Source organism: Chrysoperla carnea, chromosome 5, assembly GCF_905475395.1.
Source record: "Chrysoperla carnea chromosome 5, inChrCarn1.1, whole genome shotgun sequence".
Taxonomy (NCBI): Eukaryota; Metazoa; Arthropoda; class Insecta; order Neuroptera; family Chrysopidae; genus Chrysoperla; species Chrysoperla carnea.
Window position 1 is genome coordinate 46,726,013 of NC_058341.1, and position 17,078 is coordinate 46,743,090.

General features: G+C 29.0%; 1 protein-coding gene across 1 annotated transcript in view; it reads right to left on the reverse strand.

Moving 5' to 3' along the window:
• LOC123300903 overlaps positions 1 to 17,078 on the reverse strand; it is an 876,857-nt gene continuing 859,779 nt past the window's right edge. The window contains exons 6-12 of the mRNA XM_044883570.1: positions 4,713 to 5,163; positions 3,297 to 3,364; positions 1,658 to 1,732; positions 1,489 to 1,587; positions 1,270 to 1,410; positions 566 to 907; positions 1 to 298 (exon numbers count right to left, since the gene is read on the reverse strand). Coding sequence (XP_044739505.1) covers positions 192 to 298; positions 566 to 907; positions 1,270 to 1,410; positions 1,489 to 1,587; positions 1,658 to 1,732; positions 3,297 to 3,364; positions 4,713 to 5,163 — 1,283 coding nt within the window. The 3' untranslated portion in view covers positions 1 to 191. The remainder of the gene's footprint in view (positions 299 to 565; positions 908 to 1,269; positions 1,411 to 1,488; positions 1,588 to 1,657; positions 1,733 to 3,296; positions 3,365 to 4,712; positions 5,164 to 17,078) is intronic.

Sequence of the window (17,078 nt, forward strand, 5' to 3'; positions counted from 1 at the left end):
TTTCACTAAGAAGTCTCTTTTTTTTCAAAAATGTTCTCTTTTCTTGATAAAAACAGTATCTGTGTATGTGTGAGTGTAAAATATTATCGATCAATTTTTTTTTTGTTGCTTTTGTTTTGGGTAAGGTTTTTGTTTTGTTTTTGTTTTACTTAATACTTACAATAAGGAATATTGAAGCTCAATTTTTTTAATCATCTTATAACTATTGTTATTAGAACGGAACATATTAAAAATACTAGAATTGATGATGTTAACTTTGTTGCGTTACCGGTAAGACCATCTGCATCAGCACATGTTCCTGAAAATGAAAATTTAATTAAATCACAATCTAGGAAAATATTTAACTAGAATACTAGATTTGAACGGAAAATGAGCGAAAATTATGTTATTTAAGCAGTTTTTTAAAAAATTACACTTTAAAAACGGGTTTGAGTTTTTTACCTATTGTGTGTAAAAAACGATATTTTGGGTTCTTTTGAAAAAATTAACTCGAAATGAATCACCCGTTATATATTCAGATTTAGTAACCATAACCCATAAATATATAATAAAAAGTAATGATTACCGTTTGTGGTTAAATTCATAGTCCACGCATGTTTGATGCCATAGTTATTACTTGTTAATCTGTGACAATTATCAGCAATAGCAGTTAAACGTAATGGACCACCTTTTGGTAGACCACCGTCACCTAAACCATTCTTCATGCCAGGTGTTTGTGACATCCCATAATTTGGATTAGTTGTACCAGCCACATATAAAGAATTATGTGATAATTCACTTGGTTTATTTGGAAAATTATATATAAAACAGTAACGATGTGGATCTGTTGATTTACGATTATCAGCAATTGGTGATGCTATTAAATAGCTTGTACCATTTTCTTCCCATGATCCATGACATGAATAAGCTAAAAAATTTGAAAAAAAAATTATTGATATTTCTGTTTCTGTTAACATTTTGTTGATAATGGAAACTCTTCCGGGTGCGCGATTTTGTATTATTTCAGAAAAGATGCTATTTTAAAATCGGTAGTCATTGAAGGAGTCATTACAATTTTCTAAGTAAGGAATTTGTAAATATTCCGGCATCTCATGTAAAAAATTTAAAATTTAAAATTGATGCATTCATTCATTTTGAAACAGGTAAATTTTATTAACATATCTTCTAAAAACTATTTTGAGATTTTGCAATTTCAGTTAACAAGTATCTTAGATACGTTAATAAATTAATCTGGTAGGGTAGTTAAGTGATAGACTTTCCAAAACTTACATGATGTGAATTGCGCTGAAGATTGTGGACCACACGATGATTTTTGTTCCATAATTTCAGAAGATCCACCACAACCCACGGAAAGTGATTCATATTTGGGATTTGTACAATCCTGTTTCGAAAACTGCGAGTTGTCTGAATCTAAAACAAAAATTAAAAATAAATTCAAATGCCTATTCGGATTTTTCTCTTTCTATGGTAGATTTGTAGATAACTTACTGTTATTTTGTCGCCTCTTACGTTTTTCACCAAATGATGCTGAATTAACAACTGTGTATCGACCCAAATGTGGACATTTCTTTGGATGTAATGATGTAGCTGCAAAATAAGTATGGTTCAAAATTAATCTTTGTTCGAGGATCAAGTTTGATTTTAATTTTTTACTTACTTATTAAAGTTGTAAATGGTGTATTAATTGGATCGAAATTTCGGCATGCATCGTCTGGATTTTCTTCAATAGTAGCTAAAATAAATAAAAATTAATTAAAAATTTGAAAAACTGTAATTTCAAAAGATATAATGAACTATCCGATGCTAATCTCACGAAAAACAACGGATAATTTTATTTGAAATTAGAATATTCCATTTTTCAAAATTATTTTAAATTTCTTTTTAGAGACAAATGACTTACAGCAATTGAATTTTTAATAAAGTTAAGAAAAAAAACTTTGACCGAGTACAAAATAAAAATGTTTAAATATAATAATATCCATTTAGCTTTCGAAATCAAATAAAAATCAGAATAATAATAATTTCCCAGTTCCCACACTGGGGATAGTTATAACTTGTAAGAATATACATAAAACAATTCTCCACGTTTCTTGACTTTATATTAAGTTGTGAATATTTAATGAAAATTTTTTATATAAATAATGAGACGGGAAACCCATTGAGAAATTAACGTTACTCGCCAATGGTAAGTGATTGTTGTTATTAAGGAGTCTTGTGGTAAACAATTTAAACTAATGAACAGGACTGTCATTACCCGCAAGTACAATGGTGTGTGGCATCCGGGCCCAAAGTCTTAGGGGGCGCGCCAGTCGATGGCCGTATACTTTTATACACACCTACACATACCATACGTAGCATTCAATTTTGAAAAGTACTTACAAACATTCATTATACCCATATATATATATATATATATATATAGGCAACAATATTGCGACTTGCGATGTACAAGCCAATTTAGACCTTTTCCGATGGCTGCAGTTTATATTCCAACAAATACACGCGGTAAATTCAAAGGTAAGTTGCGGCTGAAAGTTAGTGCATGCACACTACTGTCTAGTCTACCAACAAACACAATAACAAAAATAAAAACATGAGTATGTTTAACACTTCCTGTTATAGCAGCAGAAGGCGAAAGTTCGTTTTCGAAATTGAAATTAGGCAAAAACTAGGTACGATCAACCATGACCCAAGCGAGTTTGACAAATTTGGTCAGAATTAGCATCAAGTCGAAAGTAGATTTCAAAATCTGTGCTCCACAAAAGTATGGAGATATTCGCATAAAGTTTGAGAATGGGATGAAATTGGAAGACAAATTTGCCCTTATGGTATCTACGCGTTTCACTATCAAATTTCGTCGGAGGGGACCGAGGGAATGTGGGAGTTTTTCAATTCAATTGTGGGGTCACTTGAGTATGATTATATCAAGCATTTATGACGAGGTTTATCATAGCAAAAGAAGGAGCTAAGGAGCTGTAGATGTGGGATTGCAGATTTTCTCTAAATGAGCTATTATCCGCCTTCAAGGTAAATCTAATTTCGGTTTCTGATTTATACAACTAATCGGACGTGAAAGGGGTAAAACGTCAACAAAATACGTAAACAAATTGAACCAATTATATTTCATACGTCTTACGTTACCGACATTTGACTTTAATTGGCTAATTTTCTGACGTTTTCAGTTTACGTGTTACATTTTTGGTATGTGTCTGGACAGTAAGGACCATTGGTTAAAGAAACCAGGATATTTAATAAAATTGTATAATGTGTATGATAATAATTTAAAATATACTTACTTGATTGTTGAACTTCAATAACATTACTGTCGCGTTTATAAAACACCATACAAACATGTCCGCTTTTACTGTGTGTACATGAAACAAGAAAAAGAAATGTTATAATTTAATAAATAATCAAGACTATATTTAAGTTAAGAACAAACTATGGCGTTATTATCATATGATAAAATAATAAGTCTCTCCTTGCGAAACGATTTGCATAATAATTCTATTTTACAGTAAAACTTCTTTAAGTGAAATTAATTTATAATTATAAGCAGAGGACGTATCGAATAAGGAAAATAAATAGTTTGAATACTTTTTTTTTGTTAAACTGTCGGTATCGCTACAAAAATAGCTATTAAAATCTAACGTCGTAACGTTTCTACAGTGGTTTTTAAATATGCAGCTGAATTATCGACTCTTGGATCCTTAATTTGATACCTGGGAAACTTGGAAATTCCAGATTTTCGTTTTTATAGAGTAGTTCGGACAAAAGAACAGGACAGAATCACGAATTTTTTTGGTTCGGATTTGGTAAATATCATTTTAACCCCTAAAAATTCAAAAGTTGCATTTATTTAACGATTGGTTTTTAAGATAATCAACTAAAAACCAAAAAATGAAAAGCCTGTACGAAAAGTTTCTATTCCGGAACGATTTTGGCGAATGAGGTACATTTTGGGGCCATCAGTTTTCAAATCCGCTTGATGATTGGAAGAATAGTGTTAGTATTGTCGCCCAAAACTACATATATAGGGGGATATTTCGCAGATAGTATACAAAAATATCAGTATCATCAAGTAAGGAAACAAACGAAATAATAATCACAAAAAATATAAAATTATTAATTACTCAAAAAAGGCTCATAAAAGTGCATATAGTGCTCCCTGTGAAAAAATCGAAATATCTATAGCAGGGGCAAAATGACGAGACAACATTGTTAAAACTTCGAGATAATGTATGACTTAGAACGTTCCTCCCGTACTGTTTGACGAGGTTCTACCACACTTATTTTATATGAAATATTTTTTTTTCAAAGAAGTTTTTTTTTAGTGTTTAAATAAAAATTAGAATAATACATTTACATAATTTATGTTTAGTTTGTGGTAGGTCCTTAGGTTATTCGACTAGACTTCTCTAAAATAATACTCAAATTTCGAATTTTTGCCTTATAATTCGATTTCTACATCTATATAGGATGTCCCTTTGGTCAAACTGATCCTTGAACGCATAGGCAATAATAAACTCGTTCGGAAGCAGATGAAAAATTATTGTTTATGTTTAATATTAGCCTCCTTCAAAGTTAGCAACACTGCAGTGGTAATTCCCTTCAGCTAATTTTTGTGAGTATACTCTGCGAGGATATTCCGCGAAAGTGTAGATCAGGGGCTGGATTAATTACATAAATATCGGTAAAAACCGAATACATACCATCCAGCCGTAACATGTGCCACAATCTGTACTTTTTTCTTCTCCAATGCTTGTAATATACTATGACATATTAATCGTACAGTACCACCTTCTCCAGCTAAATGAGCTGCATGTAAATTATGATGGTTATGTTGTTGTAACGATGCCGTATGTGCTGAATGAAATGGTTCACCAATATCATCATCTACAATTCCACCTCCACCTGGTGCATTATTACTATATAATGGTGCACCATATGGTAATGCTGATCCATAACTTGAACTCGAACTAGCGCCTGCACCACTGCCTCCACCACCGGAACTACCACCATATCGATGTTCATCACTTTTCTTTACTTTTAGCGTAGCATTACGTAACGAGAATTGATATGAGAGACGATGATCTAAACTGTGCCAGGTGTGATGTTCGGTAAGCCAAAGGGGGAAACGACAGCGATTGTGATGGTCATCAACTGGAAAGGAAGAAAAAACTTTTAGTCACTATAAGGAACAAAAATAAATACAATCAAAATTTTTCTTAAACAGTATTAATTAAATCGCATTATCATCAACACGTTACAAAAACTTTCATTAAAATCGATGCTGTTTCCCAATTTTTCCTCTGCATCCCGGCTTATTAACTATGCTAAATCGCGTGGAGATCAGATTAGTCGATTTTAAAATGATTCAAATCATTTGGTTTTTACAATCTTTATCGTCTGGAAAAAGTTGGAGGAAAGAAAGACGTAAATGAATTATATAATTATAATGTTGGGTTGAGAGTGTAATTTAAAGTTTTGTAAAATGGTAAACCTATTAAAAATTTTCATTGCAGTTAGAAAACAATTGTTTTTCAAAAAATTAAATTTATTTTAATAGTGGTTTTTAAAGAGTATTACTCATATTGTTTTTTTTAGTAGTCATAACTATGATTTAAAGATTTATTACTTGTTTTATAAATTACACATTTTATATCCTGTAAATTCCAGGAGCGGAGAATAATGGCCGTATTTACCTTAAAAAGAGAAAATTAAGTTTTTTGGAGGTATTATATAAATTGAAATATTCTGTAGGTAATGACCTTTCAGGGTTTTGTAAGATAAAGTTAAAAGATTATTTACGAATTTTGGCTTTCGAAAATTTTATTTAAAACTTGCATTTTTTGCGTTGTTTTTAAATTTAAATTGTATATAACAATCCACCTTAACAAAAAATGACAAGAGAACTTTATACAACAAATTTTTTGAAACTGACTAAGATCAAAGATTTCAAAAATTCGACTTTTAAATACGAAAATCTTTGGTGCATTTATGTTTATTAATCTGCTACGAACAGTAGCTTGGTATAGTTAATAATGATAAAATTGACTTCAATTAAGTACTTTAGCGATGGAAACTTAACGCTTTCGTTGCGCTCCTTAATAATAAAACCCTTGTTGTCTATAATAAATAATAAAATATTTTTGAAATGTGACCTCAATTATGTTTTTAAGTTTGTCATAAATGTAATATTATTATTTCTTTCATTATAAAATTGTAATTTTACAATCGTCAACCACTCTAGAAACAATAAGGATATTTTAATGGTGCTGTTTGGTTTTGTTAGCTGGTTGGTGGAAATTGTTACAATAATATAAACCATAAGAAAACATTATTAACTTTATCGACTCCATATCTTGAATTTTTTTTTCTACCTCGTGTTTTTATGAAATGCGATTCACACAGACAGAAAAATTGTAATTGACATTTCGAAGTAAGAGCGTGATTGTAATTTGTTGGTGTTATCCAGAATTTTTTTTTGGAGGTATTCTATCAATAGATGCGAGTGGCATCAAGATCAAAGCCTCGGACCATTTTGCACTGATTACAAGACTGGCCTATAGGGATACGCGTAACCAATAAGGTACACGGGGTGTTTCTTGGCGTTGGTGCAAATAGTTATTCATATATGTAAGCAATTCTAAGGCATAAATGGCATACAAAGTAAGAATTTTATATTGTTAATCAATATGTGTTGCAGGTTTCCATTCGTTTCAAACCAAAAATCAATCGTAATACTCGCTTCTGGGAAAAGGATACTCGGACAGATTCAACCGATCGTCTCTAATTAAGTATTCCAAATGTTAGCGTTGGGTAGATAAATGCATTTTAGTCCATGAGTTCCTTAATGGAATGCATTTTTTAAATTTCAGATTTTAAGCATGCCTTCAGAGCAATTAATTGTTCATAAAATTTTATTAATTTTTTTTTACACACCTTAGAGACTTTTGTAGCCCGGGGGCCCCGTATCATTGATACGCCTGATACGGCGGTAGCTACGCCCGTAATGATAGTCTATAATATTAAGACCGTCATTAGATTTTTGATATCGTAGTGCTCTTTAATTGTCTTATTTGAAAAGAGGACTTGTTTATTTTTTTGCATGTTTCTGATACCTCTGAAGTTCAAGGTTTTTTCTATGTTGTCAATTAATGGTTTTTAGGGCTCATTTGAACTCTGGCTTGGCTGGCTTTTAAAACTGAAGTACTAAAGACGATTGATTTCTATTACTATAGACGTCGTTTTGATCTATCGAATCGTTAAAATATTACTATAAAATAAAAACAATGAAGAATTAAAAATAAAACTTAACTATATAAGATTAAAAAGTAATAACTTTTCGTTTGTGTACAATCCATAAAGATATGGAGAGAAACTACTCAATGCTTTATTATTCTATAAAGAAAATAAACCATATATATATATATATATATATATATATATATATATATTATAAATTTTACAATCTTAATAAAACTATTAAATAGGTTTTTATAAAATAAACAGTTCTTATTGGTTCATTTACTTTTGTATAGAGTGACCCTAATTTTACAAGCGGAAGAACCTGTATAGTGAGTTCATTTGTAAAAAAAAGAAATTTGCAAAAGCCTACTTTAATTTATTTTTCGATTCATTCTTGATATTTAGCGCCTCAAGCTTTTACAAATAGTCGGCTAAAAGTGCCTCATAGATAAAATTATTTTCTACTTTTTAGTACAATAAAAGCTTGTCCCTTAAAAAGTATTTTTTATTAAAATTTTAAATTTAATACTAAAACAAATGTATATATATATATATGTATCAAATATGGTGGAAGCGATGGGAAAATCAGGACGAAAAAACCTTACCATGCATTGTCATCCAAATTAAATGCGCATGCTAAATTTCCGCTTAATCGAAAAGCTTGTAATAAAAGTGTCTTTTTTTTGAAATAAATTCATGATTATAAAGAGACTGACTTGTAATTTCTTGTCACAAATTCACAAGAACTTGTTAAGAAAAGTGGTCTTAGATAACAAGAGCTTGAAGATTGATGGTTGCAAAGGCCTATTAAAGAGCACTCAAGCCACACGGTGTGAGACTTTAATTATCAATAAAGTTTGTGATACCATCCTGTACGTAGCATTCTCTCAGTGTTGCACAAGGAAAATAACATACAAACATACTGTTTTTATGGTACTCAATAAAAACCAAGTTCTTTTTATGAATTTCCGTGACTTTTTTGCGATTGTAAAAATCTATTTAAAAAACATATCCTGTTTGATATAATACCATATTATTATTTTTTTAAATGAAAATAAAATAATAATATCTTGTGCATGGCCGAACCTTCGAGGGTATGTATAGGGTAGTATATTTATTTTCTGTAGTATATGATAGATAACAGAAATTTTATAATACAGAGTGAGGCATAAGTGGTATACGAAAAAGTATAAAAACTTTACTTCTTTATTTGTCACTGAGTTGCAACGTGTCATGTACTCTAGTACTCATTAATCAAAATCTATAGCCATTTCTTTTCTTTTTGGTGTTCAGGGATATATTCAGGGATATATCATCACCAAATGTACAAAAATGCAAAGTATTTCTGCAAAATCCATAAGAAAACAGTTAAATGATACCAAAATTTTTATATTTATTTACTGTATATCCACTTACACTCCACTCTGTGTAAATTTATTAGATCATAGATAAAAAGCTTATAAAATGAAAACATATTGAAAAGATTTCATTATTAATAGTCTTTTTGTCTCCTGTGAGTCTGGACCGATATGGAATTTTCCACTTTTTTATAAGTGAATAAATGTTATCAGGAATATATACTAAATATGTGTTTAAGATGTAGGTAATAAAAATCAGTTTTTATTTGATTTTTGTAGATACCTAAAATGATAGCTCAAGCAAATGAATGAAATTGATTCGGAAGAGATAAATAAAAATTTGGTATAAAGCTCTGAAAAGAATTAAAAAAGACATTCAATTCCCATTTTGTGTGTTATATGGGCGTTTTAAGTTTGACTGCTATGTGTGTGTGTGTCTGTGTGTTTTTCTGTCTGTGGCATCGTAGCGCCTAAACGGATGAACCGATTTTAATTAAATAATATATATAATATAATAATTTTTGGTTTCATTTGAAAGGTAACTTAATGGAGAATGTTTTTAGCTATGTTTCATGCGCGACCTTACCCATTTTGTATCCGAAAAAAACTAAAAAAGTTGCAATGATCAGTTGCAGTTTGGAAAAGGCATGACATATAATTTAACATATAAATAATTACTATGGAAATGAATGGTCAAACAAACATGGATCAATTAGGGAATTCAAAACAATAATTTAAAAAAACAAAGTCAACTCAAATATTTCAATTTCAATTAAAATATTTCCAAAAATTTGTCCCAAAAAATGATACCTCTCTAAATATCTTTTTCATCTCATCTGATGTCCTTGACCATCACTTTGTTATTGAGTAAAGAAGGAGTGTTATATGTTTAAAGTGTTTATCTGTGCGTCCTTGTTTTTCTCAGTGACATCGTAGCCCTTAAACGGTCGAACCGACTTGCTTGAGAACATTTAATAGCTAAGTTTACAAAAAAATCGCATTAAGAATGGTATGTGATAAATTTAAGGACGAAGAATATTGGGAAGGGCGAACGATAATAAAAATTTTTTAATGCTTTTTTGTGGAAGATATCTCTTCTAATAATCCCATTCTAGGGGGCTTTGGTGATAAAACCTACAAAAAGGAAGCACTGAAAATAAACAAAAAGTTTTTCTCAAGATATATTCTTTATCGAAAGTTCTTCATAATTGACAACTCCTTTAAATTTATCACATACCATTCTTCAGAGATAATTTTCTCTATTTTCTACCTCCAACGAAATTCCTGTAAGATATTTGTATATTTTATTACAATATAATTATTATAATTACTAGCTAATGTTATGTGCTCACACAACTAATTATGTGTGGGGTAAATTCTCCACATATATATACATCAACAGGATGACAGGCAACGATTGGAATGAGTAAAGGTATTTTATATAGTCAGACATATTAATATAATCAATTAGTATTGTAGGCAACAATGTCAGAGGTTTATATAATATGCATTATGTGCTACAGGGTTGCGACAGAGAAGTGTATGATTTTTAAAACGATATAAAATGAAAATCTATACAATTTTTATACCATGTACATATGTAATATATAGTACCTGGATGACAGGTTTTTTTAGTACTTTGCTCGGTATTTTTTGAGTTAAAGAGACACAAATTTTATCACTATATATAAATACCAGAATTTCTCGGTTAAATATATAAGATAAAGGTATAATAAGTTAAGTCCCAAGTTTGCAACGCTTAAAAATATTAATGCTACGAACAAAATTTTGGTATATGTGTTATTAAAATCACCTAATTAGTGATTAACTTTATTCTGAAATTTTACTGCTCCATCTATTATCATCATTTTAAACCATAAATTAAAGATTGCTTAAAAAATTATGATAATAAATGCCAAACAATTCATGGCCATCATTTCTAATATACTCAATGACTTATGGCTATTTTAAACTTACAAAAATTAGAAATTGTGCAAATATTTTAACTGTGTAAAACAATTCCTTCGAGTGTTATGGATGGGGAATAAGTGAGATCAAGAGAGGCGGAGGCTATAAAGCGGTGGTTTTTATTTTAAGTCCAGTGAAGCGGGCGGGTATAAAGCTAGTACAGGCATATATATGTAATGTGTATCTGCATGTATGTAGAAATTGATATTATTATAAATGCAAGAGATTAGTTTATAATAAATGTTATATTGTTACATACATATGTAGTACATACATCTGTACTCATGGATATAAAATAATTGAGCTACTATTCTAAACAAGCCTTCTTGTGAGTGCAACCCTTATGGTCCATCAACTTCCCAGAATGTGAACAGAAAAAATAAAATAGTTTTGTTTTTATGTATTTTTTCGAAAAAAAAATGATAACTTTTTCTGAAAAATAGTTACTATTTTATCGTAAAAATGATGTGCAGCTTAAACGCTAAACATGGGTCTCTTATGCAAGTACGTACGTATTTTGAACAAATTATACAAATACCCGGTAAATATTCATAAAATTTATTATTGTAAATATTTCTGGAAATAGTACCTCTACAGAAAAAAAAATGATCACGGTATAAATTATTTTTTAATTCATTTTTTACAACTTTATTAATCCACACTATTAAATAAAGATAGAATTTGTCTGACAGACTCATCAACGTAGAGACGAAACTAGCTAAGTAATAAGAAAATATTTTCCTAAGTGTGTTAATTAGGGTTTCAAAGTTAAGAGATTGTACGGAATCCTTTAAAAAAAATCAAAGTATGTGTAATAAAAAATTAAAAACCAAATACACTTTATTTGTGTACTGTATTCCCAAGAAAAAAAAATTAGTAACTATCAAGGACAGAGACAACGTTATTCAGTATGTGTAATATTTTTACAAGTGAAATTTACAAAATTTTAAAAACCACCGACAAATTTTACGGAACCCTAAACTCGCACTTGAAACATATCTAAGAAGACTCTTCATTAAATTACCGTTTTCTTTAAAGCTTTTTCTAAACTGAACCAATTTTGAAGATCATCGCCAATTTTTTAGTTTTTTCGGATAAGGAATCCTAATCTCGCATGTAAAGACAGACACACACACACACATAGCGGTCAAACTTATAACACCCCTTTTTTTAAGCTCGGGGGTTAACAAAAAGATATGAAAATACAAATAAGAAATATCAGCATTATTTTAAAATTTCAACATTCGCTTTCTAAAAAGGGCCTAAATTATAATTTATGCAGAGATACTGTAGACTCTTTACTGTAGCTTTAAATACACGATCTATAACACCAATTTCTTAATAAAATCCAATTTCTTAATAAAACAGAAAAATTTAACTTTTACTTTTCTCTTCCCTTTCAAAACCACAATTTTTATAAAACAATTTCATCAATCTTTCCAGAATATCTTCGCATGACCCATTAAAATAACTTTATTTTAATAGGATGTAATTTTTGTTCTATTCACTATCTCACATTTTTTTTTGGATCACTACATCCATGCAATCCAGAACCGAATGATAAATCTAGGATAGGTATGTACATCTTTTGTATATTATTATACAATTTGTAGTTACCTTTGTAAAACTATTTTGTTATCCCCATGTATTATTATGTATTATAGTACAGTTAATTAAAATCAATACATAATATTATTGAATTATTATTATTATTATTATTGTTATCCCGCCATCATTCATACAACCACAGATGCCAGCTCATCAACTGACGCTCACCCCCACTTCTCACTCCATCTAATCTCATATTGTAATAAAATGAATAATTATTTTCCATTTAACTGATTAGGTATTAATGTTGGATAATGTATTATAAAATATATTAATGTATCTGATTGAAAGTTATTTGTTTTCACTCAGGCGAAAGAATAAAACTATATATGGACAACACAGAGAGCGACACAGAAAACTTGATTTTTTTTCTTCAGAAAATATGATTTTCTGTGAAAATCCAATTTTTTTTTGGTAATCTAAGTATAAAACAAAATCAATTTGAATGATCTCTGATTTCAAATCCGTCATATTTGAGTCCATCGATTTTAAAAATTATTCCACCTATAGAATTTTACATTGTCAGCAAATAATACGGGTTATATCTTATTTTCTAACCAGAAAATATTTTCTTCTGAAATTGTTATGATAAGTAAAATCGTCATTACAGTCGGGGGACCTCTTTTCGGTCCTGTGGAAAACTGTTTTATATTAGAGGTTCCTCCGACTGTAATGACGATTTTACTTATCATAACAATATCAGATGAAAATATTTTCTTTTTTTTACAATTTTAAGAGCGCGATTCTGTAGCTGTCGGGGTTTAAGTTTCCGAACTTTATTTTATTTAAACCATTTCAGGGTTATAATTTTGTGAGGAAGTATAACAACATATATATATATATATATATATATATATATATATATATATATATATATATATATATATATATATATATATATATATATATTTGAAAAGTGTACCATAGCTTTATGTCCTCTAGAGGGCGCCGTATTCTATTGAATGTAACGGTACATAGCCTATAACCAACGGACGATCAAGACTCTTTAAACGATACTTTATTTGTGAAATTATTATAAGCAGCTTAGAAGTTCGGAGGGAACAAACGAAAATACATATACTTAAACTATTTGGCGGTTATAATTTCGTGATTAAGTATAACAATATATATATATATATATATATATATATATATATATGAAAAATGCAAATTACGCCCTTTCAATTGATACCAAACACATTATAATTAAATCGAAATTTGATCTTCGATCATAACTTTATGTCCTCTAGAAGGCGCCATATTAATTTGAACGTGACACCACATAGCCTAAAGTGGGCAATCAAGACGTTGCTAACGATACCTCATTTGTCAAATTATGATAGGTTTAAAAGCTAGGCCCGAAAAGATGAACAAACATACATATCGGCCAAACACATAACTTTCGCCATTGTATAGTCGGAATAACAAATTTGGGATACCTATGCACAAAAAAAAAAAAAAAATAATAATAAAGCCCATGAAATTGTGAACAAAAAGGAAAACAACGAAAGGCAACAAAGCAGGTGCGTAGCTGCTAGTGTAAAATAAATAGAAATAATAAGAAAATATTGTAGAAGATAAATTTTACTAAAATTTTTCATCTGATAATGTTTTGATTATTATGATTGATGATGTTCTTAAGTACAAAATTTGGACTATACATTATTAGTCTTTTGGAAAATGGAAAATTGGATTAACCAAATTGTAGAAGATATATATTATCCTGATAATTCATCGATGAAAGCAAAATTTAACTTGGTTTCTCTTCTAAAAGTTATATCCACTAACGATTGTTATTATAATTGATAATTTTAAATTTTAAAATTAATAATATTATATAATACAATTCATTAATATTATAAAATAGATGTTCTGTATTTTTTAACTTCTAATTATAGGGAAGTTTTGGTAATGGCCCAGAAAATTCAAATCTATATTTTCCGTAGATCTTTACGTTTCATTGTGAAGACAATGTATTATTATTACTTATAGATAAATGCCTGTGTATACGCATGTTTATTTGTTTGTTCTAACTTAAGTTCGATAAAGTGCATCTAGGACAAACTTATTTATAAAATAAAAACTTTGTTCCCACAAAGAGTAAGGATCCTGTTCTGTATACAATTGTTACAAATTTTTATTTATTTACTATACTGTATTTATAAAACAGTTGAATAAATATTATGATTGTTATCATTATTATTATAAAAAAATAGTAATAATAAAAGTATATTTAATAATAAAATCTATTATTTTATATTATTTCCTATAAAGATTACAGAATACATAAACAATTAATATTGAAAATAGATCAATCAATTTGATTGACAATTTATTTAAAATAGTCCATCATAATATTCATATATCTGTTATTGAAGGTATCAGAGCATTATTAAATGTAAAAAAAAAAAAACAATTTATATATCTAGATATATCTATAATTTATATATATACACGCATCGATATTATTTTTTAATGAATATCTAATATACTGCAAATTTAACCAAGCTACGCCATTAATATAAGGAATTTATTCAATATGCAATTTTAAAGTATGGAAATATATATTATTTTCTTTAATCTAAACACTGCTTCATTCATTAGATCATTCATTAGATTTATATATTGTTTTAGCGTTTAACAAATTGACATTCAGTACTTCAATGCTTAAAAATTGAAAAGAAATTTAGAAGAGAGAAAAATTTTTGCATATTGGCTCCAAATTGCTAAGTTGTCTTAGAAAAAAACTTTATCAAAATTTTAGATTAAAGATAATGCCGAATATCTAAAGACTTGATTTCGATGCCCGGGCAATATGTAATTTTCCCACTTTTTATACCATGTATATATGAAATATATCAAGGTATACTAAGTTTAGTCCCAAGTTTGAATCGCTTAAAAATATTGCTGCTACAAACAAAATATTGGTGTAGGTGTTCATAAAATCACCCACTTAGCCCATTTTTGGTTGTGTGTCCGTTTGCCAGGCAGTCTATTTGTCTGTCAACATGAAAACTCAAAAACGAAAAAAGATATCAAGCTGAAATTTTTATAGCTTGCTCAGAACGTAAAAAGTGAGATCAAGTGAGGAGATACCTTGCATGCGGTGGAATGTCAATGTTAAACTTATTTGTAAACATTATATTTATTTTTATCCATAAAGATAAGTAAATAAACCCACTGCTGGAGTATAACATACAGATGTGCTAAAAGTCCTTAGCAACTCCATTGATTTGTTTATTCAGTTTTTTCCAATTTTTTTATTACCATTACAAAATGGCTCAACTAATTCTGCTGAAAATTTCTTAAATACGTAATTACGCGTCGAATAAGCCCAGGATATAATCGAGGCGAACGAAAGAATCCGAACGTACATTCGCACATACGTACACACACACACACACACACACAGAGATCACTTTGAAAAGATTTGATTCTGATATTAAGGCCTTGAAACCGCGGAAATATGTAAAACTGAAAATTTTCAAAATCGGCCCCATTACATGTACTTCCTCTGGGAACTGAATAATAATGCGAAATAAAATTTAAAATGTAAAATTTATAGCTAAAATTTGATGGTTTCGGTATGTTATTACATAAAATTGCTGCCACTTATTGATTATATATGAACGTTTAAAACAAAAAACAAAGTTCATGGTTATATAAAGAATACCATTCTAAATAAAAGTGATATTTTATCTCTAGCTGGTAACGAATTGACTTTAAACTAACCTTTTAAGCTCTGAATCTGATTTACTTTAGAAGACATATCTCATTAAAGGGTGACTGAGGACTTTTGGAACATACCATATATACAGCATATGAAAATGATGCGTTGTGGTTAATGAACGGAAATTGAGGGAAACCACTAAGAAAAACAAATGATTGTGCCGAAATACAAATAACAAAATAATAATAATATTATCATTTATTTAAATTCGATGAGCTTAACTTGTCTCATTTTGAGAATTTTTGTAGTGAAGTCAAATAACATTTTGTTATTAAGTGTTTTTGCCACCAATTGCGTGATTGATATTTGTATATTTGAGTATATCATAGAAAAATTTTCGCATTAACATTCTTATTCGCAAATATACTAAACTCATTATTTGTCCGATTATATAACTAAAATTTGATACGGAATTTAATGTTAATTTTATTTTTTAGTAAAGATAATGAAGGAAGATTATTAAAACAATTTGAAGACGATTTAGAGTGAGAAATATATTGATTTGTGTCTGATTAAAATGGCTGAACTCAAAATTAAACGAAAAGAAAATGATGTTCAGAAATTAGTGGAAACATTTGAAATCATTAATGGGTTAGAAAGGGACACATTGGATTCTAGATTAATAATAAACACATTAATTACAATCGGGAAGATAATCGGAGAAATATCTTTTAATAGTAAAGACAAAGATTGCATTCGAAATAAATATGGAATTATAAATGGTGGGATTCCCTTTAAAAAGTTCGATCAATTTAAACATACTTTATCAGAGCTAAAAAATGATACAGAAAAAGATTTAACATTCAACGACACTGAAAAACAGCAAATTATTATCAATTTATTAAATTTAAAAAATATTATTGTACACATTCTAAGTCAAGAAAATATGTTCCCATCTGATGGTAAATTACTAAAACAGATGAAAAACTTAGAAAAAGATTACAATCCAGCAAAGCATCATATGACGAATTTTGTACAGTTATCAACCCAACGATACCAACAAATTGCTCTTCAGAAAATTGTTGAAGAATTAAATTCATTCGAAAAAGTTGATTTAAGCCAAAAAGATGATTTATATTACATAGCAAGAATTTTTATAATCATTGGGGAGTTAATACATGAAATAATTGAAGATGGAACGATTGAAAAGGGAACTGAATTAT